A 25,266-nucleotide genomic window follows, 5' to 3' on the forward strand; every position below is an offset into this window, starting at 1 on the left:
CTTGGCTGATTGGTGAATTTTTTGCTCATCATATTATATCCTGTTTCTTTCATTGATGGTTTATTTCCAATTTAGTTGTGGGTTATGTTTTGGGTGTAGGCAGGGGCGGACCCACATAGAGTCCAGGGGTTCAATTGAACCCCCTGAAAAACAAAATTCCTACTTACCCCCCTATAATATATTTTTTTTGACCCTCCTGAGAATTTAAGTTTGCACCCTAGACCCCAACTCCTCTCTCTCTCACACACTCATCACGTGATCTCTCTCACGCCCTTCACTCTTCTCATTCTCTGATTTCACGTTACACCACAACTCCACAAGCACTCTCACCGGCCACCACCACGCTGTCCGCCGCACCACCGCTGTCCAGCCGTGCCTCTGGCTCTGCGGTTCTACTTCTACAGGTATGGCTCCCTACCCTAACCCTAAATGGCAAAATTGATTTCCTTTCTCTTCTCCTTTCTCAAGCTTGATTTCCCTAAATTGATTTCCTTTCTTTCTCTTCTCCTTTCTCAAGCTTGATTTCCCTAAATTAATTTCCTCAAATGTCATAATTTCATTCAAATGATGCAAGATGGACAAATTTACATGTTTTTGCTTTCATATACTTTGTAACTCTGAAGCTGAGACTTAGGGTATCAACATTCATCGGAAAAAGTTTCTTTTTTTTTTGTTTTTAATTATGGATTGTTTCATGGGTTGATTTTTGGTTTTGAATTTTCCTTGCTCTCTCTTGTTGACAGTGGCTGGTTATTTGGGTGATGATTGATTATATTTAGAGATATCCATTCATTATGCAAACAAAACAAAAAAATTCTTAGTATTGACACGTCATAAGATGCAGAAACTGGTCATAGAGAATGGAGAATATTACACGTGAGGTGAGATTCTTATCCAAAAACAAATAAACACATTATTGTCATTATCATACAACACATGTTTTCATTTTGTAAACTATCATTATTAATTTATGAATGGCAATAATTGATCCATTTCAAAATTAAAATGTGGGTCACACGTAAATAGCCTTGTCTTCCAGAGCGTTCCAACTGAAGAGAACTCATGGCGAAGCAGAAACAAAGCAACGCTCTTCACGTGCACTTTGTGATTCTTCTTCTTCTCTGTTCTTCCTCTGTTTCAGTATCAGCAAAAGTTGTTCCTCTCTTGCAGAGTCACAGAAAACCCAGTTTCCGATCAAATTTCCACACTATCTATGACACTTCAAATTACGGTGTGTTTCAGCTCAACAATGGTTTGGCAAGGACACCTCAAATGGGGTTTGTTTCTTTCTTCGATTCTGGATTATCTGGACTCAAAGTTTCATTTTTTTGATAATTTGATTTTTTTTTAATTTTTTTAATTTTTGCTTAGAATTGGAAATTTGGAGAGAGGACTCATCACTCATGGTTTGTTTGACATGATTTGGTTTTGTGTAGATGGAATAGCTGGAACTTCTTTGCATGCAATATCAATGAAACGGTGATTAAGGAAACGGGTATTGTTTTTTTTTTTCTTGCTTTGATGATGCTACCTGTTTTTGAAGCATAGCTTTCATTTTCTCAATTAATTACTTCATGCACTGATTGTGATCATGACTAACAGGGAAGATTTCCTTGGCTTTAACTAAAAGTCTAAAACTTTTCATTATCCCTTATAGCTTTTTTGCTGGTAAAAGATAAAAAAAAAAATTGAACTTTGATTTTATTTTGAATTAATGGCTGAAGAAACCACAACTTGCAAGTCTTGGAAAAGTGGGAAATGATAGGTGTTGTAGAAGCCAATGTATTTTCAGTTTGAGGGGTTTGGGGGGGGGGGGGATTTCTCCCCTTGCTCTCTGACTCTATCAGTGCTTCAAATAACTCGCTTTAATCCGTGAAACATGTAAAGTATTTATTGAATACATATTTACATTATTTCCTTGAGGATTTGTATGAAGATGCTTTATAAAGCATCATCTTACATTCATAATTTCCAATGGCGTATTTGTCTCACTGCAAGTACCGAGGTTCATATGCTTACAAATAATAGTTGTAACTTAATTTTTTTCCTTATTAGTTTATGTCTACCAGTACTGATATTATTATTATATCCTTTCAGCTGATGCACTTGTATCAACGGGGTTGGCTGACTTAGGTTATGTGTACGTCAATATAGGTACTTTTCATCTATGATCAAAATGAATATTCTAACAGTAGGTCATCTATTTCATACTTATTTGATATTGGAATGTACATTGTGCAGATGATTGCTGGTCTTCCGTGACTAGAAATTTGACGGTCAGCTCAAATCTGCTCCTTTCATTGTTACTGAAATAACTTTACGGCTTTCATCTTCTCTTGTAATATATACTTGTCACTAGTCAGCTTTCAGTGTTGTCTGTCTATCTTGACTTTTAATTGGACGAGGAAAAGTTGTTTCAATGGAATCTGTTATGTTTGGCCAAGTGGTATTGCAGAAACTAGATATAAATAGTATGTCCTTAGATATACTTAGGGTTCGGAAATTGCTATGTATAAAATTTTCTAAGATATACTTAGGATTCGGAAATTGCTATGTCTAAAAATTTGAAGTAGTACTTTCTTTATGCTTCCAGTGTGCCGGTGTATTTGTTGTTTTCAATGGTCAATAGAGCAAGAAAGCATGTACATATATAATTACATGCACTGTTAATTTCTATGTGAGTAAATGGTTTTCTAGTGAAGCTTAAAACTCAGTGGCTCAAACGTTCCCTCCATAAATAAATGTCGCTCCTTACTGTTTTTGGTTTGGAAGTGCAGGGTCAACTGGTCCCTGATCCTAAGACATTTCCATCAGGAATCAAAGCTCTTGCAGATTATGTGCACGGAAAGGGACTCAAGCTTGGCATATATTCTGATGCTGGGTAAGATAATATTGCAATATCAGGCCAGATGTTTGAAAAATTCATTATCAAATAAATAAACCCCATGTTGATAGTGACTAACTGATAACCCAATCTCCTGCTCAATATTTTCACTTTCAACTGTTATCAGGGTTTTTACATGTCAAGTCCGACCAGGATCAATTTTCCATGAAACTGATGATGCAGATTTATTTGCCTCTTGGGTTAGATTCTATTCTCTCATTTTATAACTTGTAAAAGCGTATCAGATACTCTTCATGGTGTATGGAGTTTGTAGAGGTCCTAAGAACAAAAGTATTCTTTATTCATTTCTATGTTATGCTGAGGGTCAGGTCCAAATTTCATGTGATATATGCTTGTAGCTCTGCAGTCTTATGGAATTAATTTGTCTTTTTTTTTAAGAAAACAACAGCAACCTTTGGGATGAAGTTCTAATTAGAGCCATTATAAACACTAGATTTAGACTAGATAAGAGATTGGGCCATTTATCGGAATTCTTTTGATGTTCTTAAGAAAATGAATGAAAAATTATACCTATCTAGTTAAAATACTTCTTGTCTCGATCATTTATATGGTTGAAACTTGTGGAAAGATTGTCTTCATGAAACTCCTTAATGACCAAGACCTTCATAGGTATCATTTTTACGGTGTCCGTTAGATTGTTAGAAATGCCGAAAGGAAAAATAATAAAGGGATACCTGTAAATTCGTCCAGCTGCTAGATAAGTTATGTAAAAATAATATATTGTACTCTTTATTATGTTGACAGATATTTTATATCATATAAGTAGACTCGTCATGGTAACATCTCGAGGTGCTTTTCGGAATGATTCCTTCATAAACTACATTTCAGTTACATTATTCATAAGTTTCAATTGTTTCTAGTTACACTTTTCTTTAGATTGTCAGTTATTTTACCCCATTTTATCATTTTACAGGGTGTAGATTATTTGAAGTATGACAATTGTTACAACCTGGGTATCCCTCCGAAAAAACGGTCCTTTTCTCATCTTTATTTTACAGTATTTACAAAAACAACAACACCTAGTATATAAAAATTGAGTCAATGTGGTTGCATGTTTTCCAGATATCCACCTATGCGTGATGCTCTTGGTGCAACTGGAGTTAAAATTTTCTATTCAATCTGTGAATGGTAATAAGGTGTGTCTTTTTTTGTTACCTTAATTTACTTGCATTAGCATGACGAAATATTCCTACTGCACTTTTGCTTTTGCAGGGGTGTTGATGACCCAGCCTTATGGGCAGGCACGGTTGGTAACAGTTGGCGCACAACTGATGACATCAATGATACATGGGCAAGGTTATAATTCTGGACTTTGACTTATAGTTATAGGTGATGCACTTGACATTCTATAAGGGATGCATTTAGTTCAATAACAATAGGCTAGATACACTTCAGATCGTATCCAACCAGATAAAACCAAAGTTCTGGACAGTCCTTGATTGCTACCTTGGAATTTTGCTTTTGTCAGTTCCTTCCTATCCACTAGTGATCCAGTGATATGAACATGAATTATGTTCATAAATAGTATGTAATGATGACACTCATTTTCTGATTACATTAGAAAAAGTTCTTAAGCTTTCTTTTTAGCTGATGTCGGTAACCAGTCACCACTCAAGGGGGTTTTCCTAATCACCACTGCTAGCCCGATGGTTAATCCCACAACTATGTCTCGAAACTCCCGATCAAAGACTACGTTAGTAATGTGGGAATTAGAGAAATAATATAATAATATACTTCAATTCTCTACATTAGTCCCTTGGCACCTTAGAATAAAGCAAAGTGAATCAAGTGATGAGTGCATATGCATTGTGCACCGCTAACAAATGGGTATATATTTAATGGAGTAATGGATACTCTTTATCTGGCCTGGGCTTGCTAGACATGAAAGTATGGGAGAGTTGTAGAGATGAGTAGATGTGTAAAAGGAAGAAGAATTTCTTGGAGCCAGAAGAGGAGAAATGATAGTAATATTTAAATTTATGTGCATGATCTTTATCTGGAGAGTAAGAGATAGGTAGATTCCTTGAAACTCAAATAATCCTAATCTGCCAATTTTCATCTTGTTGATGGTGTCATATAGCGGTTGGACTTAGAGGATTAGATGCACTCTAGTGTGGGGTTATTTTAGTCTATAATTCATCAAAGCTCTTAGAACAATCTCAGAATAGTGGAAAATGGAACTAGTGATGGGCAGAGTTTTAGGGCTGTTTGTCATAGAAGAAACTATTGAATCATGATGAAATGGAATTAGCATATCGTTAGGCATAACATTTTTTCTTTATTTGGAATATTGGTCATACTATACTACAGCATCCATCAATTTTGTTTTAGGTTAGTTGGCTTTGAAATAATCCAATACATTCCCTATGATATTTCTGCATATCTAGTAGTCATAGATTCTTTTTCTGTGGAAACTTGTTTTTCTTGGCAAATTATAGATGTGTATCAAATAATTATACATCTCACTGTCATTACAATACAGAGTTTTAACATTTGAATAGTTAGTATTCTTTTCTGATTTTCTATTTATAGGTAGTCTAATTCTGAATTTGATGTTTTTCTTGTGTAGCATGACGACTATTGCTGATCTTAATGACAAGTGGGCTTCATATGCTGGTCCAGGAGGATGGAATGGTACAGATGTTGTCTTCCTTGAAATTTTATTGGAAATATAGAGCAAACCAGAAGCATTTTTACTTGAATCTCATATTACCACTCCTGTACAGACCCGGATATGTTGGAAGTTGGCAATGGTGGCATGACTTATCAGGAATACCGTGCTCACTTCAGCATATGGGCTTTAGCAAAGGTATTGCTCTCAGTTCCTATTTGTTCCCCCTCCCTTTTGTACATTTAGACATGGACTGATGATGCATACTTTTATACTGGATTTGTACTCTACTCAACTGTCATAACTCATCACCCATTTTTCTATATCTTGCCTGATAATTTTGCTAGTAATTTGGGATCATAGGATAGCAGAAAATAATTATGCTTAAACTAATCTCTGGTAAAAGCAATCCTGTCTGAATTTATAAATTTGTTTAATGTGCGATATGATGGCAATCCTCTTTTCATTAGTATTGGTCATAATTTCTTCTGAATAAAGCATCAAGACAAACTATCACAAAAGTTACTATTACTGATTTTTTCACATGCTTATAATTGTGAATATGTGCGTGCAGGCTCCTCTATTGATTGGCTGCGATATAAGAAATATGACTGCTGAAACATTAGAGATTATAAGCAATAAAGAAGTCATTGCTATAAATCAAGGTGGTGTTACAACTTTTTTGTTTTTTTTTTAATCAAGTTGATGCATAATCTTCTCTCTCTGTTATTGTTGTTGATTTTGTGCTACTTGGTATAAGTTTTGATTTCTTCTTCCGAAGGTTAGATGAGTAAGGTTACCAATTCTTATGTCTCTTTGTAGACTCACTTGGGGTCCAGGGAAGGAAAGTTCAAGTTGCTGGAAAAGATGGTTGCAGTCAGGTAATCTCTTCTGTATCACCTCATGGTACATCTATGCAATAAAGCTCGTGCATTCTGTCTGTATTTTAGGTTCATTGTGGTCATGCTTCTAAGTTATAATAGTGTCTATCTGGATCAAGTAACTCACTTGCATCATCTTGAATTAAGTTAATTTCACTATCATGTTAATTTTACCTTCTCAGACATGGGCTATACAAAACATGTAATCTTGCCTCTCAAACATTATATGTTCAACAACTCAAAGAAGAATGAATCAAGAACAAATAGACTACTTTTATGCAAGTTTTTCATATTGCCATTTTGGCAGGTCAAATCATTTGGTCCTATTTAGATCTTTATGTGATAAAGTATGTTGACTTAATATAAAGCTTTTTAATCTATCCTTAAAAAAAATGAGGCTTAAAGTTGTGTGTAGCTTACTACTGTTGACCTTACCTTTACATCTTTGCAGGTTTGGGCAGGTCCTTTATCAGGGGATCGCTGGGTTGTTGCTCTCTGGAATCGGTGCTCAAAAGTTGCTAATATAACAGCTTCCTGGGAAGCACTTGGGATTGAATCTGGAGTTTATGTTACTGTAAGGGATTTATGGCAGGTAAGCTAGCCTAGCTGTATATAACTTTCTATTAGACAGTTTTTCTTTTTATTCTTATTGGAGCTTAAATTTATTTGTTATTTTTATTGAAAATATTCCCTTACCACTATTTTAGGACTCATTACCCCAAATGTTTTTGTTCCTTTACTAAATTTGCAGCACAAGGTAGTAACCGAAGATGCAGTTTCATCATTCAGTGCTCAAGTTGATACTCACGATAGTCACCTGTACATTTTCACTCCATCTACAGTATCTCTCTCTGTAATGTAGCTCATAGGTTTTGGTCCATCTGTATTCTGTACACAACTATGCTGCCATCCCATTTTGGATTAACTGCCTTTATGAAAGTTTAGTGAATGAACCTTGCTTGTTTAATTTATTGTCTCTTTTTACAGCACTTGTTGATCAGGCATGCATAAGTTCAAATCTTCATTGTCAAATATATTGTGTACTAGATGGTCTACAACTCATGAATATGATCACACGATTTCTGTCCTATATGTGGTCCCGTACGGATTTATCGTTAATGATGTTTTCAAAAGGTATGATATGGTTGAAAGAAAAAGTATGACATGAGTTGTGGGAGGAAGATATTATCTTTAGTTTAATTTTCAGATACTATCAATTCATCCCATATTGCAAAACTCGAGCCAGCAATCATCTTTAGGTTAATTTTCAGATATGAATATGATCATCATAACTACTAGTTTTCATTATGAGAGTTCCAACTAAAAAATATCACTAACTTGAGAAACATTGTTAGTGGAGACAAACAAAGAATCTATGCTCTTTTGCCATTGTTGTTCCTGATTCTGAATTTGCTGGTTCTCTCAATATCCGGGGGTGGTGCGCGGTCCTTTATGGATCTTTTTGTTGTAGAATTTCAAGACTCTAACTGTGGGAGAAAACGTTAACTACACTAACTGCAATTAGCTGAGAGAGAAGAATGGAAGGAAAATTTTAATGCATTGATTTCACACACTCAAACTCTGAGTGCTCTTATTTAAAGCAATTACATCAAGGACTCAAAGTCCATTATCACAATAGTCAAGGACTAAACTGAAAACCAACTAACTACTTCTGAATTAACACTCTAATCTCAATACTCCTTCCTAATTCAGAACAGTAGTTACAGACATCACATTCAATTTCTTACACAACATAGCAAATCTATCAGGCTTCAACGCCTTAGTAAACAAATCAGCAAGTTGCTCCTCTGTAGGACAATGAACAAGTTCCAACTTTCCTTTGGATACTTGATCCCTTAAGAAATGAAATCGTGTCTCGATGTGTTTGCTTCTTCCATGGGCAACTGGATGCTTAGCTAGGTCTATTGCTGATTTATTATCAACCAGAAGTTTCATTGGACCAGAAACCTTCAAACCTACTTCCTCCATCAACATACTGAGCCATGCAGCTTGACATGCACTATAGGATGCAGCAACATATTCTGCTTCACATGAAGAGAGTGCCACAATTGGCTGCTTCTTGGAACACCAAGAGACTGGTGCATCACCACACAAGAATACATAACCAGTGGTGTTTTTCCTGTCATCTTTATCACCACTCCAGTCTGAGTCCACATAGCCTATCACATCATTCCTTGTGTTGAAAGCTTTCTCAGGAAATAGTATTCCATGATAAGAGTCCCCTTGATAAATCTGAGTATTCTCTTTGCAGCTAGGAAATGAGATTCTTTAGGATTCTCCATGAATCTACTTATCAGACCCACACCATAACTGATTTCAGGTCTGCTGCAACACAAATATCTCAGTGATCCCACAATCTGCTTAAACAAGGTTGAATCCACTGATTTCCCAGAATCTGTCTTTGTAAGAGTTATGCCATGCTCAACTGGAGTAACTGCAGGATTACAACCTGCTAGATTAAATCTCTTCAACACATCAGCTGCATACTTCCTTTGACTCATAAACATCCCTTTCTTAGTTCTGAGAAATTCAATCCCCAGAAAATATGATAACTCTCCCATGTCACTCATTTCAAATTCCATTTGCATCTTTGCTTTGAATTTATCAATCTCAGTCTCATTGCTTCCAGTTACAAGCAAGTCATCTACATATAAACACACAACAAGTAACCCTGCTCTCTTTGTCTTGCGAACATACACTCCATGTTCAGTAGTACATTTCAGAAATCCCATCTGATTCAAGAAAGAATCAATTCTTCTATTCCAAGCTCGAGGAGTTTGCTTAAGGCCATACAAAGCCTTGTGTAACCTGTATACCTTGTGTTCACACCCCTGAACTTCAAATCCAGGAGGTTGGTTCATATAAACTTCCTCATCAAGAGGACCATTTAAGAAGGCAGACTTAACATCCAACTGATGTAGTCTCCAACCCTTCAAGCTTGCAGCTCCCACAACCAACCTAACAGTTTCCATCCTTGCCACTGGAGCAAATACCTCAGTATAATCCAATCCTTTCTTTTGCTGAAACCCTCTGGCGACTAACCTTGCTTTATACTTAGCAACTGTACCATTTGGCTTCATTTTGGTTTTATAAACCCATTTGACTGAAATTGGCTTCTTTCCTTCAGGTAATTCTACCAAACTCCAGGTCTCATTCTTATCAATTGACTTGAGTTCTTCCTTCATTGCAGTGATCCAATTATCATGTTCGAAGGCCATCTCTAGACTCACAGGCTCAGATTCAGTGTAAAATGCAAAATGCACTAGATCACCTTCACTAGTAACCTCATTATCAGGGAAAAGTACATAATCATTGAGCCTTGAAGGAGGTTGTCTTGCTCTCTGAACTCTCTGAGTATCATTCTCAACAGGAGCAGTGTTGATAATTGGAATACCTTGAGTACCTTGAGCTTCAGTACTCAAACCCTCATCCTCAGGTAAAAGATCAAACTCATGAAAGTTATATGCAACCCTGGACTTAGAAGCTTCTGGTTGAGCAACTTTCCATGTCCAAAATGATTCTTCATCTACCACAACATCTCTACTAACTACAATAGTGTTAGTATCAGGATTCAACAACCTGTATGCACCTGTAGAGTGGAAACCGACTAACAAAAGCTTCTCACTCTTGTCATCAAGTTTTTTTCTCCTCTGATCTGGCACATGTCTATAGCAAACTGAACCAAAAACCCTCAAGTGCTTAACACTAGGTTTGATTCCAGACCAGGCTTCTTCAGGTGTTAGAGCTTTCAACTTTCTAGTAGGACATCTGTTGAGTATATAAGTTGCAGTGGAAACAACTTCTCCCCACAACTGAACTGGCAACTTCTTACACTTCAACATGCTTCTCACCATATTTGCTATTGTTCTATTTCTCCTCTCAGCCACACCATTGTGCTGAGGAGTATAAGGTGCTATTACCTCATGATATATGCCAGCCTCTTCACAGAATATCTTCATTTGATTGGACACATACTCTCCTCCTCCATCTGTCCTCAGTATCTTGATACTCTTACCACTTTGCTTCTCCACATGTGCCTTAAATTTCTTGAACACTTCAAAGACTTCTGACTTCTTTTCCAGCAAGTAAGTCCACATCTTCCTAGTATGATCATCAATAAAAGACACAAAGTATCTATTTCCTCCTGAAGATGGAGTATCAAATGGCCCACACACGTCTGAATAAACCACATCCAAAGCTCCCTTAGATATCACTGGCATATTCTCAGTGAAAGCATTTCTAGATTGCTTGCTGAGCAAACAATCTTCACACAACTGCCCTGAAGCTTTAACAATGGGAAGACCTCTCACCATATCTTCATGATGCAATTGATATAATCCTTTAAAATGCAAGTGACCATATCTCATGTGCCACAACCAATCAGAGTCTAAACATCTTGCTGACAAGCATTGTGACTCACTAGTATCAAGCTCAACTCTAAATGTCTTATTTCTAGACAATACTGATTGCAAAATCAGATTATGCTTAGGATCATACACTAGTAGTTTCTTCCCCTTAGTCTTCAGAGAATACCCCTTTTCTACTAGCTGCCCTAGACTTATCAAATTGTGCTTCACACTAGGAACATATAAGACCTCTGGAATGTAGGATTTTCTACCATCCTTTTTCTTCACCAGTATTTTACCAACACCATCAGCAGGGATGGTGCTATTATCTGCAAACCTTACACTGCTTTTCCTCTCCTCATCAAGATCAACAAACCACTCTTTGTGGCCAGACATGTGAGAAGAGCAACCTGAGTCTAAGTACCAGGTGTTCTCACTAAGTTTATGAGAACTCACAGCAGAATTACTAACTTCATAGCTAGAATTTCTAAGCAATTTATCAGGGCAAGAACTAACAGGATCATCAGGGACTACAAAGAGTACCTGTTCCTCATCAGAGTTATCATCATCATGGGCAGAATATGCACGATCTTCACCATCCTGCTTGTTGCCCTTCTTTTTGTTCTTGCATTCATAAGCATAGTGTCCATATTTCTTGCATTCAAAACACTGGACACTTTGCTTTTTGCTCTTCCCTTTCTTGAACTTATCTTTGTCCTGATGCTTCTCCTTTGAATCCCACTTTCTCTTGGAATCGCCATCTTCCTCATGCTGTGAAGATTGCCCAGAATCTTTGTTTTTCCAATTCTTTCCCTTTGAGGCTTTTCCTCTATCATTCCAACTCTTCTTACTGGAATTTCCACCACGAGTATACAAAGCCTGCTCACTTTCCTTCTCAGAATCTCTCAGGCTCAACCTCATCTCGTGTGCTTCAAGAGACCCTTGTAACTCATCAATCTTGATCAATTCAAGATCCTTTGATTCTTCTATGGTTGTGACAATATGATCAAATTTTGGAGTGAGTGAACGCAACACCTTTTCCACAAGAATTTGATCAGTCATTGACTCACCATTCGACTTCATCTGGTTCGTCAATGTTTGAAGACGGGTGAAAAACTTCGAAATCGTCTCTGATTTCTCCATACGCATAGCTTCGTATTGCCTCCGCAGAGTCTGCAATTTCACCTTCTTCAATTTCGCCACGCCGTCGTAGCTCTTGTTCAGAATGTCCCATGCCTCCTTCGACGTCTTTGCTGCCGCAATTTTCTCAAAATTGGCTGGATTCACACACTGGTGAATGATGAACAAAGCTCTCAGATCCTTCTTCTTCGCCTCACGGTGAGCTTCGGTTTGCTCAGCCGTCGGATTCGCCGGTAATGGATCGTACCCAGAAGTTACGTATTCAAGAACCTCTTGAAAACCGAAGATCACCTCCATCTGGGTATGCCAACGATCCCAGTCGGTCTTTCCGTCAAGAACTGGCAGTGACGCCGGAAAGTTTCCATTCGCACCCGCCATGACTTTGAAAGACACGTCCACCTTCACCGTATTCAGAATCTCCGCCGTCGTCGCTTCTTGGACGCCGCCGCAGCTCGCCGTCGCAGCTCGCCGCCTTCGCGTGTTGTTTGAGGTCGCCGAATGTCACCGAGCTCTTGATACCACTGTTGTAGAATTTCAAGACTCTAACTGTGGGAGAAAACGTTAACTACACTAACTGCAATTAGCTGAGAGAGAAGAATGGAAGGAAAATTTTAATGCATTGATTTCACACACTCAAACTCTGAGTGCTCTTATTTAAAGCTATTACATCAAGGACTCAAAGTCCATTATCACAATAGTCAAGGACTAAACTGAAAACCAACTAACTACTTCTGAATTAACACTCTAATCTCAATACTTTTGACACAGTCAGGGGTGGAGGCAAGATTACATATTTTCAAGTGCTAGTATATAAGATTTTTGATTCATTCACACCTCCTTTTCTATTTCCACCTTTTTTCTCTTCCTATCTCTTACTCTTACTCCTATCACATTATCAATCAAATCTCTCATTTCTTTATTCTTTTCTTCGTATATTTCTAAGTATAAGTGGGTTTTTTTTGTGAACTAAACTTTACTGAATATATATATGACCACGGCTTCACCACAGCTTCACAACGAGACAAAAATGCAAGAAAGACAAATTGATATCGCTCCACAGCAGCACAAGCTTGTGTTTTATTTTTATTTTTATTCATTACTGGGCTAAAGTCGAAAGCTAAGGAACCTCACCCCTAACATAGAGGGTGTTACAAGAGTCAAATAATAAAGGGACATAACTAAAAGCCGGGACAAAATCATAGATCTTGCTAGGCAACAACAACCTAGACCATTCTTAGCAAAGACATCTGCAACTGAGTTAGCTTCCCTAAATACATGCTTAAGATGGACCTGCTCAAAGCAATTAAACAAACTCTTAATATCCTTAACAAGAGGAGCTGGAGGCTTTGAAGGAGAGCAACCTTGATTGACTAGACTAACAACAAAGCTTGAGTTAGATTCAACAAGTATCCTTTTAAATCCTCTGGCTTGAGCAATTTTAGCACCATGGAAGATCCCCAGAGCTCCGCGTGATTAATGGAGCAGCATCCCAATCTAACTGAGAAACCAGCAATGAAGGTGCCTTCATGGTCCCTCAGAACTCCTCCACAGGCAGCACGGTTTGAGGAAGGAGCGAAAGAGCCATCTGTGTTGATTTTAATACACCCTTCCATGGGCACAGACCACCTGACAAAGGTTGTGCCTGAAGCCCGAAACGCAAGGGCCTCATCTGAGGAATCAGCTAGAGCAGATTGGGAATCAACTATAATGTCAAGATTGTTATTCACGTAAGTTCGGTTTGGTCGGATCGCGGGTTGAGTTGGGTCTTTAGTCTCCAAATTCGATATACAAACCAATAAAGCACACTTGAGTTTTTGCTTATGTATTTAATGCTAAACTCAAGTGTGAACTATTAATTATTAACTTTTGAGTTTCTTATAAGAAAATAATTTGTTAGGTTTTAATTAAAAATAGATAGAATCTTAATTATTAATAATAAATTCAGAAAAAATGTAAAACATTTAAAAATAAACAAATAAATGTAATTATATGTAAATAATATTAAGAATTTAGATTAATTAACCGTAAAAATAATATTTATTAATAAATCATTAAGAAAAAATTATTTTCAAATTAAAAAATGTCTCTATAAAGTACATACTAATAATTATATCATATGCGTGTATTATTTGAAAGAGATTTTTTAGATATTCTGTTTGATTTATTTTGATAGTAATAAAAATAAGTAGAGAAAGCATAATAGAGAAAAATAACTATAACCAAATATGAATACATTTAAATTTACTAAATAAAATTTTATGATATTAAAATTATAGCTTATTATATTAAAACATATTATTTGAGGTAAAATATTTCAAGTTCACTTAATCATTTTTCATATTATTCAATAAAAAATTAAATTTAAAATGATAAGATATAATTAAATAATAGAATAACATTTGGGGAACAGTACTCTCCCAAGTGAGTATCTATGTTTACAACTAGAGATATGACATCATACTCCTACACAACCAAAACGATAACAATAAACCTCAAACAAGAACATCAGTCAATTAAAATATTTGTGTTGATCCCAGAACTATACACTAAAATGTACAATTTAACTTAAATTTCTAATGAAATAAACTCAATAATATTAACAAGAAAATCACACCTATAAGTCAATGCAATATAAACCAACTTTCATCTTATGTCATAAGAAAAATTTCATTCATTTTTTATCTTAAAGTGTGTCAATGTCAATATATACTGGTTCCAATGAATGTCCAAATATAGCTTTAGTTTTTACAGTCTCGTTATATGAACCCTGAGTTTGGGCAACATCCAACCCACACACAATATTTGTGTTAGTTTTTGACTGTCACAAAATCTAACATCTAAGAAAACATAATACAGGTCTGACGCTCAAAATTTGCGTATTTCGGGTAGAGAAATCATTTCCGTTTTTCTAAACATCATTGCTTAAACATAGCTTAAGCAACAATAAAGCTCACTGGAGTTCTTGCTTCATGTGTTCAAGCAACGAAACTACCGCTTGCAATAACCAATGGATTCAACACAAACACAAAATACATGTCACTGTTGCAAATACAGATTCAAGAGCTGGTATTATCCGCTCCACCAGTTTCATTAATCATTTTCTCAAGACTTGCAGCCATTTTATGTTTGGAACTTTGAAAATTTCTATAGAATGGATATGAAAGTGATTGGTGATGCAAGATCCACTCTTCTGGTTCAACCATTATGGATTAGAGGACCAAATAATTCATGTCAACTTCATCTTGCATGATCTGGTTTGGGAGCACCTCCCAATGTCTTTCTTTCTATTTGTAGTTTTCTTGATGAGAAGTTTATCCAAAAATGTTATAAGAATGATGTTGGGGGTGCTTATGCAATGCAATGCATTACCATTTCATTGACAATTAAATAATCAAATAACTATCAGGGCATATCCATATTAGCTTGCAGATGTTAGGTCACAAAACTTGCAATATGACCAAGAAAGTAGATATGCCCTTCAACATTTGTGAGCATTAACCAATGCTTTGTTTGCTGTGACAGCAATGTGTGTGGATTTATCCCCAGAGGAGTCTTCAGCACCAAAATCACGAAGAGACAGAAACCTGCAGTAGTTCTTTGGCAATACTAATGCATTCAGTCATGGGGCAATTCGTCTTGATTGCATTTGTTTTTATGTGAGACCTGCTGGCAGCATAACCCTTCTGCAATAAGCAAACATAGAAGGTAAGTAGATGTCTGGTTTCTAAAGTTTTCTCTAGCGTCAACATGAATATTCTATGGTCCAATGTTCTCGACGAAGGATGTTACAGACCAAGTGAATCTCAACAGCATAAAGATGGAGTCAACCCAGTCAAGAGGAATTGGGGTGGTTGAGAAGCTCTACAATGTCTTTAGTCATACAGAATAAAAGGAAACTCCCTTCATTTATTGTTTTGGTATACTCATAAGGAATCCAATCAGTTTTAGAAACTTTGTAAAGTTTTGGACCATTTATCTAAAGATGTACTGTGCCATGTGAACAACTGGATTCTAAGTCATAAAATATTTCATGGCTTAACATAGGTGTTCATTTTGTAGTATTTGAATTAGGCATACAATTGAAAAAATGGTCCTATAACACAATTGTAACATATTAAAAAAAATCAGAGTACCTGTTGAATAGCGCTCATCAAGGTCTTCAGAGGTGGAGAATTAATTTTCGCGCGGCTTGCCATCTGCATAAATACACCAAAAACTGCCATAACTCATAATTCTAACCAGAGTAGCTAAACATTATTTTGACAATGCAACAGCACTTCAAGAAGAAGCACCTCATCTAACTTGATATACCCAAATGGCAACTTGGGGTCACTTTCATCCACCATCACATTGATAAGCTTTTCAAGACTGTCTTTGCCGTCACAACCAATCCATCCCCACTGCTTTGCTAGATTTAACATGTCCGTAAGATACGCCGCATCGTGAAGGGGCCCTGTCCAAAGAGGTCCAGACACCACAAGGGAGTTTGAAACCTGAAAAAAGAAAAGTTTATACTTTCACAGGAACTAACATTTATCTGTAGTTTCCTTATTCCTGCTCCATTAATCATTCTTTAGAACAACCGACAGAAATGGCAAAGAAAAACATGTGAATCATATGAGTACATAAGAGATTTTTCCACATCTTAGATGTCTTAGATAAGAGCTTACTATGACCAAGTAAAAGCATACTAAGAAGGGAAATCAATTAATATACTTGGAACTTATCATGTCATTTGCAGTAACTATTTAAATAGGAATTTAGCATTAAAATCTAAGAAGTAAGAAGAGATTATCTAGCAAAATTTCTTGACAAAACAAGTTAAAAATTACAAAGATAGTCAACCAATAAACAAATATGAACAAAATTGACTATGTTTGGATATCCGCTGATATTGGTGTAAATGAACATTAACACGCACATCAAGATAAAAAAATGAATGACAAATTCCTTCTCATGGACTGTGATGAAAATACGTTCGCATTACACTCAACAGGTACCCAAACACACATGAAGTCTAAACAAACCATACCATACCTGTGGCATACTGCAGGAGCAACTGAACTGGCCAAGCTGATCCCAAGAAAATTCATGGGAATTTCCACACTTGTGGCAAAACCCAATATAACCATAATGCCTACAGTAATCATAAAAGCAATGAATAAAATAGCATCAAAGCATTTAAATCAAACGAGAACAAAAGGAAAACAAACACTTAACAAGAAGAAATATGAATCAGAATCAAACATCACCTGCTGTCATGAATCTTCCCACGATTTAATCTGAGCAAGACTCTGAAAACAGGTCCATGATAAGCATAGTACGAATATAAAGGAGTAATGTGATACCCCAACACTGCAGCCTCCCTTACCGCCCCACCTATAAGCATTCGCAAACCAATCTCATTCGAAAATGGCATAGGGCGCACATAGGATCCATATGCAGCTAAAGAACTAGGGAAAAGAGTAAGAGAAGTTATATAACTACCAACCAATGGGTCCCCAAATCCATTAAAAATACAAGATGCAAATATTCAATTACTAATGTTACATAAAAGAGCGACCGAGAAATAAGAGATATGATGAGTGACGCAGAGAGAAGAGACCCTTCCCTAACAAACAAAAATAATGAAAAAGTCATAAGACATGATCAAATTCAAAACAAATATCATAGAATAATCCCTTATTAGTAGCATATTTTGTTTTACACATTTGAAGAATGAATCTCACACACTCACACCTAACAAACTTAGCTAAAAATAAGGAGCAGAAAATATAAAAAAATGGAAATTGATTCTTACTGATGAGGACGGTGACCACCAGAAGAATAGCCATCAGTTGAAGTAACATAGAGCAAACCACCAAGCTTCAAAGCATTCATAGCGGATCTCAAGAAAGAAGAATCACTTCCAAACGAATCAACATCAACAAAATCAAACAAACTCTTGTGCAAATAATAACCAGTCATCACACGATTCGCTTCCAAATGAGTAACCACCCACCTCCCCTCGTCCTCCTTGGCAGCCCTCTCCAAGTTCCCAACAATGGTCCTTCCATAGCTCTCATTCCCATCATTCGCAGCCACAAAATCCGCCTCCGCCTCCGCCAAATAGCGCAACGAGCGAATCCCACACCCACAAAGAGCATCAAGAACACGCAAACTCCCATTAGCCTTCCTCTGAAGGGCAGCAGCGAGAACACCAAGGTCACGGGCGGTGGCGCTTTCTTCCCGGAAAAACGCACCGCCGGTGTCAAATTGAACACCCCTTTCAGAGTGACATCCGAGTTTTTTCACAAAATGAGGAGGAGAAAATGTGAGAGTGAACATGGCCGGAAACTGATGACGGAAGAGGGTAGTAAGTAACTGTCTTTGGCTTTATATTAAATGGAAATAATGTGAACACATCTGGACCATCCATTTAATATTTGTTTTAAACACAATCACAATCACAATCACAATCACAATCAAGGGCTGAATCAGGTACATCAAACATTGATAAAACCCACTATTTACTCTTCTTTTAAAAGAAATGGATGGTTCAGATGTGTTCACATTATTTCCGATCCCCACCAGATTATCATTATCATCAGTTTGTGTGTGTGTGTGTGTGTGTGTGTGATTGTTCAGTTACACGCGTTATGTTATGTTATAGTAAGAACCTAGGATTGAAACATGGGGTTTTGAAAATCTATGTTGGGTTTTTTAAAACAAGTACAACCGTGTTTGTTCATAGTGGGTGGGAGCGGAATCAATCAATGATGACTTTCAGGTGGTAGAAGGAGGAGGAGGCTGCGGCTGCGGCTGCTGCTGCTGCTGCTCTAGGGTTTTGATCCATCTGAGCTTGGTTGCTTGTTTTGCCACCACCCCACCACACCATTTTCATTTTCATAAAGGGAGCAGTTTTTAAGGTATGCATGTTCCTTCTTTTACCTTCGACTCATGTGTGAATGTATATGATTTCTTTCTTGTAATGGGGTGGTGTTGATATGGAAGCAAAATTTCTTATTTCTTTTTTGTTTGTCCAATGTACCTTGTTTTTTCCGAATCATTCATTAGTTGTAAGCTTTTTTACTTGTTTGTGTGGGTAGGGACTAGGGTTTATGGGGATGTGGGAATTTTTTTTAATAACGATGTGGGACTTTAGTTAGTCCTATCCACCCAGGTTTAGCATCTGTCATTGCTATAATGTGGATCAAAGGTTGATTTCTTGGATTCTTTCTTGGTTATATTTCTTTCCTTTCCCCTGCTGCATTTTTCTACTATATGAGTTTCTCTTCTCTTGTTTCTTCTGCTTTAAAATACACCTACTACGTACTTCCCTTAATATAACTGTTTGGCTGATAAAAAAAATTACTTGTGTACCTGCAATTGAACCTCTTTGTTATAGGAGATTGAATTTCTGCTACTTATATTTTGCTTGATAAAAATTATGCATTGTAAAAAGTCCTTTTTAAAATTTAGCTATCAATAAAGGGGTTTGAAATTTTCTTACAAATTATACTCCAATCTTAGTCCCCCCATTTTAAAATTCCTGCCTCCGCCCCTCGCTCCTTGTAATTAACACTTCATGAGGGTATCATAAGTGCAAAATAGTCATGGAGGATTCTCGCTGCGGCCAAACACATGATTGTCTTCTCAGTTCTTAGTTGCATATAAAATTGATTCCGCTGTCTTTTCCCATTTATTTTAAATCTAACCGGTAGAGGTGTCGCGTCTTTCATCCCTAGATGTAATTTGGCTAATTTCGTTCTGTTTTCACAAACGTTGTTCTCTGATAAAAAGATGTTTGTTTCAATGACCTTTTTGCTTTTTTATGTGCAGTGGTTGTAATCAATGCATGGTTTTATTTGTAGGAGATCTGAGTTCTAATATCTGCTGCAGCTATGAATGATATACGAGAAAATCCGAGACGGTCCGCTGGACCTAACCAACTGTTGTTATCCATTGATGACGAACTTTGGCTGATGGCTGAACAGAGGACTCAAGAGATACTTGGCACAGTTCAACCAAATGTAGTTTCTGAGGTGAACAGAAGGCAGATTATTGATTATGTTCAGAGGCTGATTGGAGGTTTCTATGGATCAGAGGTTTGTTTGATTCAATTTTCATATTTGTAACTTTTTACTGATGGAATGGATCGTGTGAATTTGGTCTTCTCTGATTTTAATCAAGTTGCTTTCTTTCCCAAGTAGCTAGTTGGGTTTTTTTTCTAATGTTTGCTACTTTAAATTATTTTTATGTATCAGATCCATTTTGATTCATGCTATGAATGCTCTGTAATTATGTTTAAAAATGATTGTTGGCCCTTCTATGCTTCTACCTTAAATGCCACGACTGACTCATCCCCTGCCGACTCCTTTTCCCTTCTTTAAATTTAGATATTCAAAAAAACCTGAAAAATTGTGGCAGACCAAGTTATCATTTGCAAGTCTTATGAACCATATAGTCCTACTTCTATAAGTTGGCCTTCATCTTACACTTTTTTACTTGAATATTGGACATTATTTCAATATAGCACTTGTTTTGATTCCAAATTTACAGATTTGTTTTTACCTTGTCTTTTTTCACTAAATTTTAAAAGGTTTTAGGTGCCAATAACATGTTGATTGCATTACATTTATGTCATTACAGCGGTGATCATAAATGAATGCTTTACTTTTTTCTGGGCTACCTACAGATCTTATTCATTTACCTTTTGTGGGCCAACCTACAGGTCTTCCCATTTGGATCAGTCCCCCTAAAAACCTATCTTCCTGATGGAGATATTGACTTGACAGTTCTCAGTCATGACAATGAAGAGGAGGATATGGCACAATTGGTGTGCAATGTACTTGAAATGAACGATGAGCCTGAATACCCTGTAAAAGACATACAACTTATACGAGCACAGGTTTAAAAACAAAATATCTATTTAGACTGTTACAGTTATTGCCTTCTGATTTCTGTGAAACTTTATTTGTCTGAAATTTTGTCTTGAAGATGTGCTTCTTTGGCTTGTATGTTTTTTCAACAGTGTGTTTTTCTGAACTTTATCATACTCTCTTATTTAGTATGTTTGGATGATGGACTGCAGGTAAAGGTTGTGAAATGCACAGTAAAAAATATAGCAGTTGACATCTCTTTCAATCAGATGGCTGGGCTCTTTGCTCTACGCTTTCTGGAGCAGGTAAAACTTATTTTCACTGCTTGATATTTATGATAAATTAATGTTCTTCGAGTTCTACATACCATGTGGTTGAAATCTCTATGCTTAAATTTCACTCTTGTGGCACTGGAAGGCTATAGAGTTTATGTAATGCTGAAACTTTGATGATTGAGTACTCCTTATATGTGTTTAGTGGGTTAGTCTTAGTAGTGAGTATATGAAATTTATGCCATGCCAGAACTATCATCTATATCAAATTTACATATGCATTCTGCTCCATGTCATCTTTCTTGTTGATATTTTGGATTTGGGATTCATTTTCCCATTATGTTATTATATATTTGTCTTGTTTCCCCTCCTCTTTCTACAGTTTGTAAAACTTGCTTTTTTGCTCTGTTTCTGGGGTCCTACAGGGTCAAAACCAGTGTGAATGATCATATAGAGAAAATCATGTATTAAATGTTTGTGCCTCCAGTAATTTGACTTTTTTGTGCCCTCAACATTGAGTTAATTGTTTCTTGATAAATGATTGTTATCAATTCTCTACACTTTATTTTGTCCATTTCTGGTTGAAATTCATTTTGCTCATGTACATATTCAGGTTTCGCAAGTTCTTTCTTATTCAAAAATAATTTTTCAGGTTAACGAAATTCTTGGGAAAAACCATCTTTTCAAACATAGTATTCTCTTAGTCAAAGCTTGGTGCTATTATGAGAGCCGAATTCTCGGTGCACACCATGGCTTGTTATCTACATATGCAGTGGAAATACTAGTCTTGTATATTATCAACTGTTATCATGCCTCTGTGCGTGGTCCTCTAGAGGTAGGTCGAGTCTTCCATCAATATTCTCCACACCCTTTAAGCATTTGTATTTACATCGTTGTGAAAATTTAAACCACTAAATAAACTGCTACTGTTAACAGGTTCTGTACAGATTTTTAGACTACTACAGCAAATTTGATTGGAGCCATAATTATGTCAGTATAGAAGGTCCAATAGCCTTATCTTCTCTTCCAGAAATTGTCGGTATGTATTACTGGGATGCATAAGCAATTGGATATATTGATGGTTTTATGGAATTGTATAGTTTCAATCTTCAATCCTTGATAGTACCTACTCACTCGTTGCAGAGATACCGGATTCTGATAGGGGTGAATTGTTGCTCAACAAAGAGTTTCTGAAAACTTACAGGGAGATGCATGCGGCTTACTCAAAGGCAAACGATGCTGCGAACCCTATATTCACCACCAAGCATTTGAACATTTTGGATCCTTTAAAACACAACAACAACCTAGGACGCAGTGTCAACAAAGGTGACTTTTTTTCTTTTATTTGTGTTTAAATTGCTTGTGGTCTTACTTCATACTTCATATTGTTTTAAGGGCTTGAGAAATTTATTTATCTCCTAATCTTGCATTCTAGTGTCAAATGCAATACTGCGTCAAAGCTTGCTCCAATATCATTTCAAATATTATTTATATTACTTTGGATCCGATAATGACTTTAAAGTTTTATGTATCAGACTAAAATAACTTCAGAGATAATGATGTTTCATGATAGCATTTCAAATTTGCAATGGTTGCTTTTTTTTTAAATGCATACTTCTCTGCCTGCTTATTTGCAAACCTTTTTACTTGCTGCCTGCAGGCAATTTGCACCGAATAAAATTTGCTCTTTCCTTCGGTGCTCGAAAGCTTAAGGACATCTTTAGACTTCCAGGACAACGCATGGGTGCAGCCCTTGAAAGGTTTTTCATGAACACTTTGAATAGAAATGGGAAAGGACAACGGCCAGATATTGATTTTCCTGTTCCTGCATTTGGCACTGAAAGATTTGTAGAGCCTGTCCTTTATGGAGACTCTGACAGTTTTTATGGTGGCATACGATATGTTCAGTCGGGCCGTAATTATGGCGCGCCACCCCCTCCACTTCCTGGTTCTCAAACTTCGCCTTCTCAGGCTGATACCCTTACACTGCAGGCACATCAAAACTGGTCTATGTTGTATCAAAGAGGTACTAATGTCTATGCCCCTAAGAAGGCTCACTATCCTCCAAATTCAAATGCTTCTCATGCCCCCTACAGCCTTGAAGAAGCAGGAAAGTCACGAGGAACGGGGCCATACATACCTGACATGGTATATTTTTTTCATTATCTCTATATATATTTATATTGTAATACCTCGCTATATCATCCCTGGAATGGTTGAATCTTGCAGACTAATAATTACTATTGGGAAATGCGTGCAAGACTGATGAGGCCAAGCAGATTCGCTCCTGATTATGTTCCTGCTAATGCTCCGGATAGTGTTCCAGATAATGTTCCTGATAATCCTCCTGATAATGTTGGACCTCCTAAATCACCTGAGGGAAAGCAACTAGTGGAGGCTCATGCTGGTGCGGACCTGAATGTAAATTCAAGGTCATTTGAGCTCGTGAAGGAAGATTTCCCTGATCTTACAAGCGGCATTACCGGCTCAGCAGCAGCCAACGAGTCTGCTAAGTTAATTCGGAACACTGGCTCATCAGCGGCCGACAACAACATTCAAAATACCGGCTCAGCAGCAGCCGACGAGTCTGCTCAGTTAATTCGGAACACTGGCTCATCAGCAGCCGACGGCATTCAGAATATCGGCTCAGCAGCAGCCGACGAGTCTGCTCAGTTAATTCAGAACACCGGCTCATCAGCAGCCGACGAGTCTGCTCAGTTAACCAAGCAGGACAAGATTTCCAAGAGTTTCTCATCCCCTGCACTGAATATTGAGTTTGGAACTTTCAGGATGTCACAATCACTTGCAGCACTAAGTTTGGCAACAAAAAGCGAGAAAGGAGAATCCGGTTTTTCATCATCTCCAGGCCCTGTCTTAGTTATTGAAGGACCAGCAATGAAAGGGAAAGAGAAATTCCCTGGGAGCAGTGAGAAGATGGGTTGACAGTATCTGACTTATAGACATTTTGTAGGATAAGTTATTCAGGATAACATAGTTCTAATGTGGGTGTTTTGTTGTCACAACAGGTGGACACCCAACATGAAGATAGTCAACTTCTCCTGCTCTTTGTTGTTTGTCTATGTAGGTGTAAATTTGGAAAAAAAAAACTAGAATTGGTGGCGGCTAGTGATAGTTATAGACTATATAGAAACAGATCATTTTGGCAGGGATCTTGGGCAATTTTACCCCTTGCTCTTCTCTTCTGTGGGAAGAGTTTTTGCCATTTCCCTGGGAACAGTTACATTTCCTTTAGAAAAGTTCTGATGATAACTGTACATTATTTCTTGTTTTACAGAAAAAGAAAAAAAAATGTTGGACTATGCATGCTTGTCACCTTCATACCTCTATTCGATCACAGGCTAGCTCAAGGTAAGAGACTTCTATTCAATGGTGTTGCTACGACACTCGGTTTCTTGTGTTGTTTTACAGTAGTTTTTTAATGTTTGAGTTTTTTTCGGTAATCCTGGGAGAGCTGGTTTTGGAGGTGTAGTTCGTAATGACTATAGTGTATGGATTTGTTGGTTATTTGGGTTTCATATGGGTGTTTGAAATTCTCGGGGAGGAGCTGCTTATAAGTTTTGCATGGTTTACCTATTTGTTGTGATTTTGGGTTCCGCCGTGTCATGATTCTACTTTGGTGCTTCATCTCCTCCAGGGAAGCTATCCAAAGTTTAATTAGTACGTCTTCTATCAGGTTATATACAGCTTCCTGATAAGTATTAGAACGTACTGTTGAATGATACTCTTCGCTCTTCGTGACGGGAATGCACCAGCATATTTTTTAGCTAAGGATAGAGCCATATCTTCTCATGGTCTAGAGATTCATAATCACCCTCTTCAGGGCATTGTTTTGTTTTCTATGAAGACTACAGTGGCACCTTGTTTTTTAGGTCCGTGTGTTCCTGTTTTTTCTTCTCTTTTTTAAGCATTTTTTATACCCAAAAAAAAAAAGAGTTCTTGCCATCTACCCTCTTGAAGTGTAAACCATAGTTCTCCCTGGACCAGTTTTTACACTTCTATATCTCTTATCCTTTACTATCGCATCACATCAAATCTCATACATTTTCCCTTTTTTTCTTTTCTATTTTTTTCTCCTCCGCCTCTTTCCCACTCTTGATGAGGTGTAAACACAATATTTTTAGTCTATCTATCTATAACCATCCTTGTTCACTTTAATATTCTGTGAAAGAACGCAAACAGCAATCTAAATACAATATAAAAGAAAAACT

General features: G+C 37.0%; 3 protein-coding genes across 8 annotated transcripts; 2 read left to right on the top strand and 1 right to left on the bottom strand.

Moving 5' to 3' along the window:
• The first annotated feature begins 245 nt into the window (after positions 1-245).
• Positions 246-7,364, top strand: LOC130710376 (alpha-galactosidase 3). 4 transcript variants are annotated; one of them, XM_057559640.1, is made up of 17 exons: positions 246-404; positions 744-881; positions 1,171-1,277; positions 1,437-1,495; positions 2,098-2,154; positions 2,242-2,276; positions 2,778-2,881; positions 3,012-3,084; positions 3,819-3,877; positions 3,968-4,033; positions 4,118-4,201; positions 5,475-5,539; positions 5,632-5,714; positions 6,091-6,181; positions 6,339-6,397; positions 6,849-6,989; positions 7,149-7,364. In XM_057559640.1, the coding sequence occupies exons 2-17, from the start codon at positions 861-863 to the stop codon at positions 7,257-7,259; spliced, it is 1,215 nt and encodes a 404-aa protein (XP_057415623.1). In that variant the 5' UTR covers positions 246-404; positions 744-860; the 3' UTR covers positions 7,260-7,364. The 4 variants fall into 4 exon arrangements, with proteins under 4 accessions (XP_057415623.1, XP_057415604.1, XP_057415614.1 ...); XM_057559621.1 differs by lacking the exon at positions 246-404 and having other exon boundaries at positions 740-881; positions 1,040-1,277; XM_057559631.1 differs by lacking the exon at positions 246-404 and having other exon boundaries at positions 743-881; positions 1,027-1,277.
• Positions 7,365-14,899: 7,535 nt separating this feature from the next.
• Positions 14,900-18,264, bottom strand: LOC130710422 (tRNA (guanine(26)-N(2))-dimethyltransferase). Its single transcript, XM_057559701.1, has 6 exons — positions 17,705-18,264; positions 17,157-17,357; positions 16,942-17,041; positions 16,197-16,397; positions 16,038-16,100; positions 14,900-15,587 (listed from the first exon to the last, which is right to left on the bottom strand). Exons 1-6 carry the CDS (start codon positions 18,229-18,231, stop codon positions 15,471-15,473), a joined length of 1,209 nt encoding a protein of 402 aa, XP_057415684.1. The 5' UTR covers positions 18,232-18,264; the 3' UTR covers positions 14,900-15,470.
• A 151-nt stretch (positions 18,265-18,415) lies between these two features.
• Positions 18,416-24,374, top strand: LOC130710410 (uncharacterized). 3 transcript variants are annotated; one of them, XM_057559682.1, is made up of 9 exons: positions 18,416-18,812; positions 19,726-19,991; positions 20,618-20,794; positions 20,978-21,070; positions 21,690-21,872; positions 21,974-22,076; positions 22,181-22,363; positions 22,698-23,185; positions 23,267-24,374. In XM_057559682.1, exons 2-9 carry the CDS (start codon positions 19,788-19,790, stop codon positions 23,978-23,980), a joined length of 2,145 nt encoding a protein of 714 aa, XP_057415665.1. In that variant the 5' UTR covers positions 18,416-18,812; positions 19,726-19,787; the 3' UTR covers positions 23,981-24,374. The 3 variants fall into 3 exon arrangements, with proteins under 3 accessions (XP_057415665.1, XP_057415674.1, XP_057415657.1); XM_057559691.1 differs by having other exon boundaries at positions 19,786-19,991; XM_057559674.1 differs by having other exon boundaries at positions 18,417-18,812; positions 19,758-19,991.
• Positions 24,375-25,266: the final 892 nt, after the last annotated feature.

This window comes from Lotus japonicus, chromosome 1, assembly GCF_012489685.1.
Source record: "Lotus japonicus ecotype B-129 chromosome 1, LjGifu_v1.2".
Classification (NCBI taxonomy): Eukaryota; Viridiplantae; Streptophyta; class Magnoliopsida; order Fabales; family Fabaceae; genus Lotus; species Lotus japonicus.

What these genes read in the sequence shown, in the direction of transcription:
- LOC130710376 (XM_057559621.1), top strand. Translation starts at nt 1,063, where the DNA reads ATGGCGAAGCAGAAACAAAGCAACGCTCTTCACGTGCACTTTGTGATT. An exon ending in TTATGTGTACGTCAATATAG is followed by an intron (nt 2,155 to 2,241) that starts GTACTTTTCATC and finishes TACATTGTGCAG; the next exon opens with ATGATTGCTGGTCTTCCGTG. An exon ending in CAGATTTATTTGCCTCTTGG is followed by an intron (nt 3,085 to 3,818) that starts GTTAGATTCTAT and finishes ATCATTTTACAG; the next exon opens with GGTGTAGATTATTTGAAGTA.
- LOC130710410 (XM_057559682.1), top strand. Translation starts at nt 19,788, where the DNA reads ATGAATGATATACGAGAAAATCCGAGACGGTCCGCTGGACCTAACCAA. An exon ending in CTGTGCGTGGTCCTCTAGAG is followed by an intron (nt 21,873 to 21,973) that starts GTAGGTCGAGTC and finishes TACTGTTAACAG; the next exon opens with GTTCTGTACAGATTTTTAGA. An exon ending in AGGACGCAGTGTCAACAAAG is followed by an intron (nt 22,364 to 22,697) that starts GTGACTTTTTTT and finishes TGCTGCCTGCAG; the next exon opens with GCAATTTGCACCGAATAAAA.
- LOC130710422 (XM_057559701.1), bottom strand. Translation starts at nt 18,231, where the DNA reads ATGTTCACTCTCACATTTTCTCCTCCTCATTTTGTGAAAAAACTCGGA. An exon ending in GGGAAGATTCATGACAGCAG is followed by an intron (nt 17,042 to 17,156) that starts GTGATGTTTGAT and finishes TGATTACTGTAG; the next exon opens with GCATTATGGTTATATTGGGT. An exon ending in TGATGAGCGCTATTCAACAG is followed by an intron (nt 15,588 to 16,037) that starts GTACTCTGATTT and finishes TGCTTATTGCAG; the next exon opens with AAGGGTTATGCTGCCAGCAG.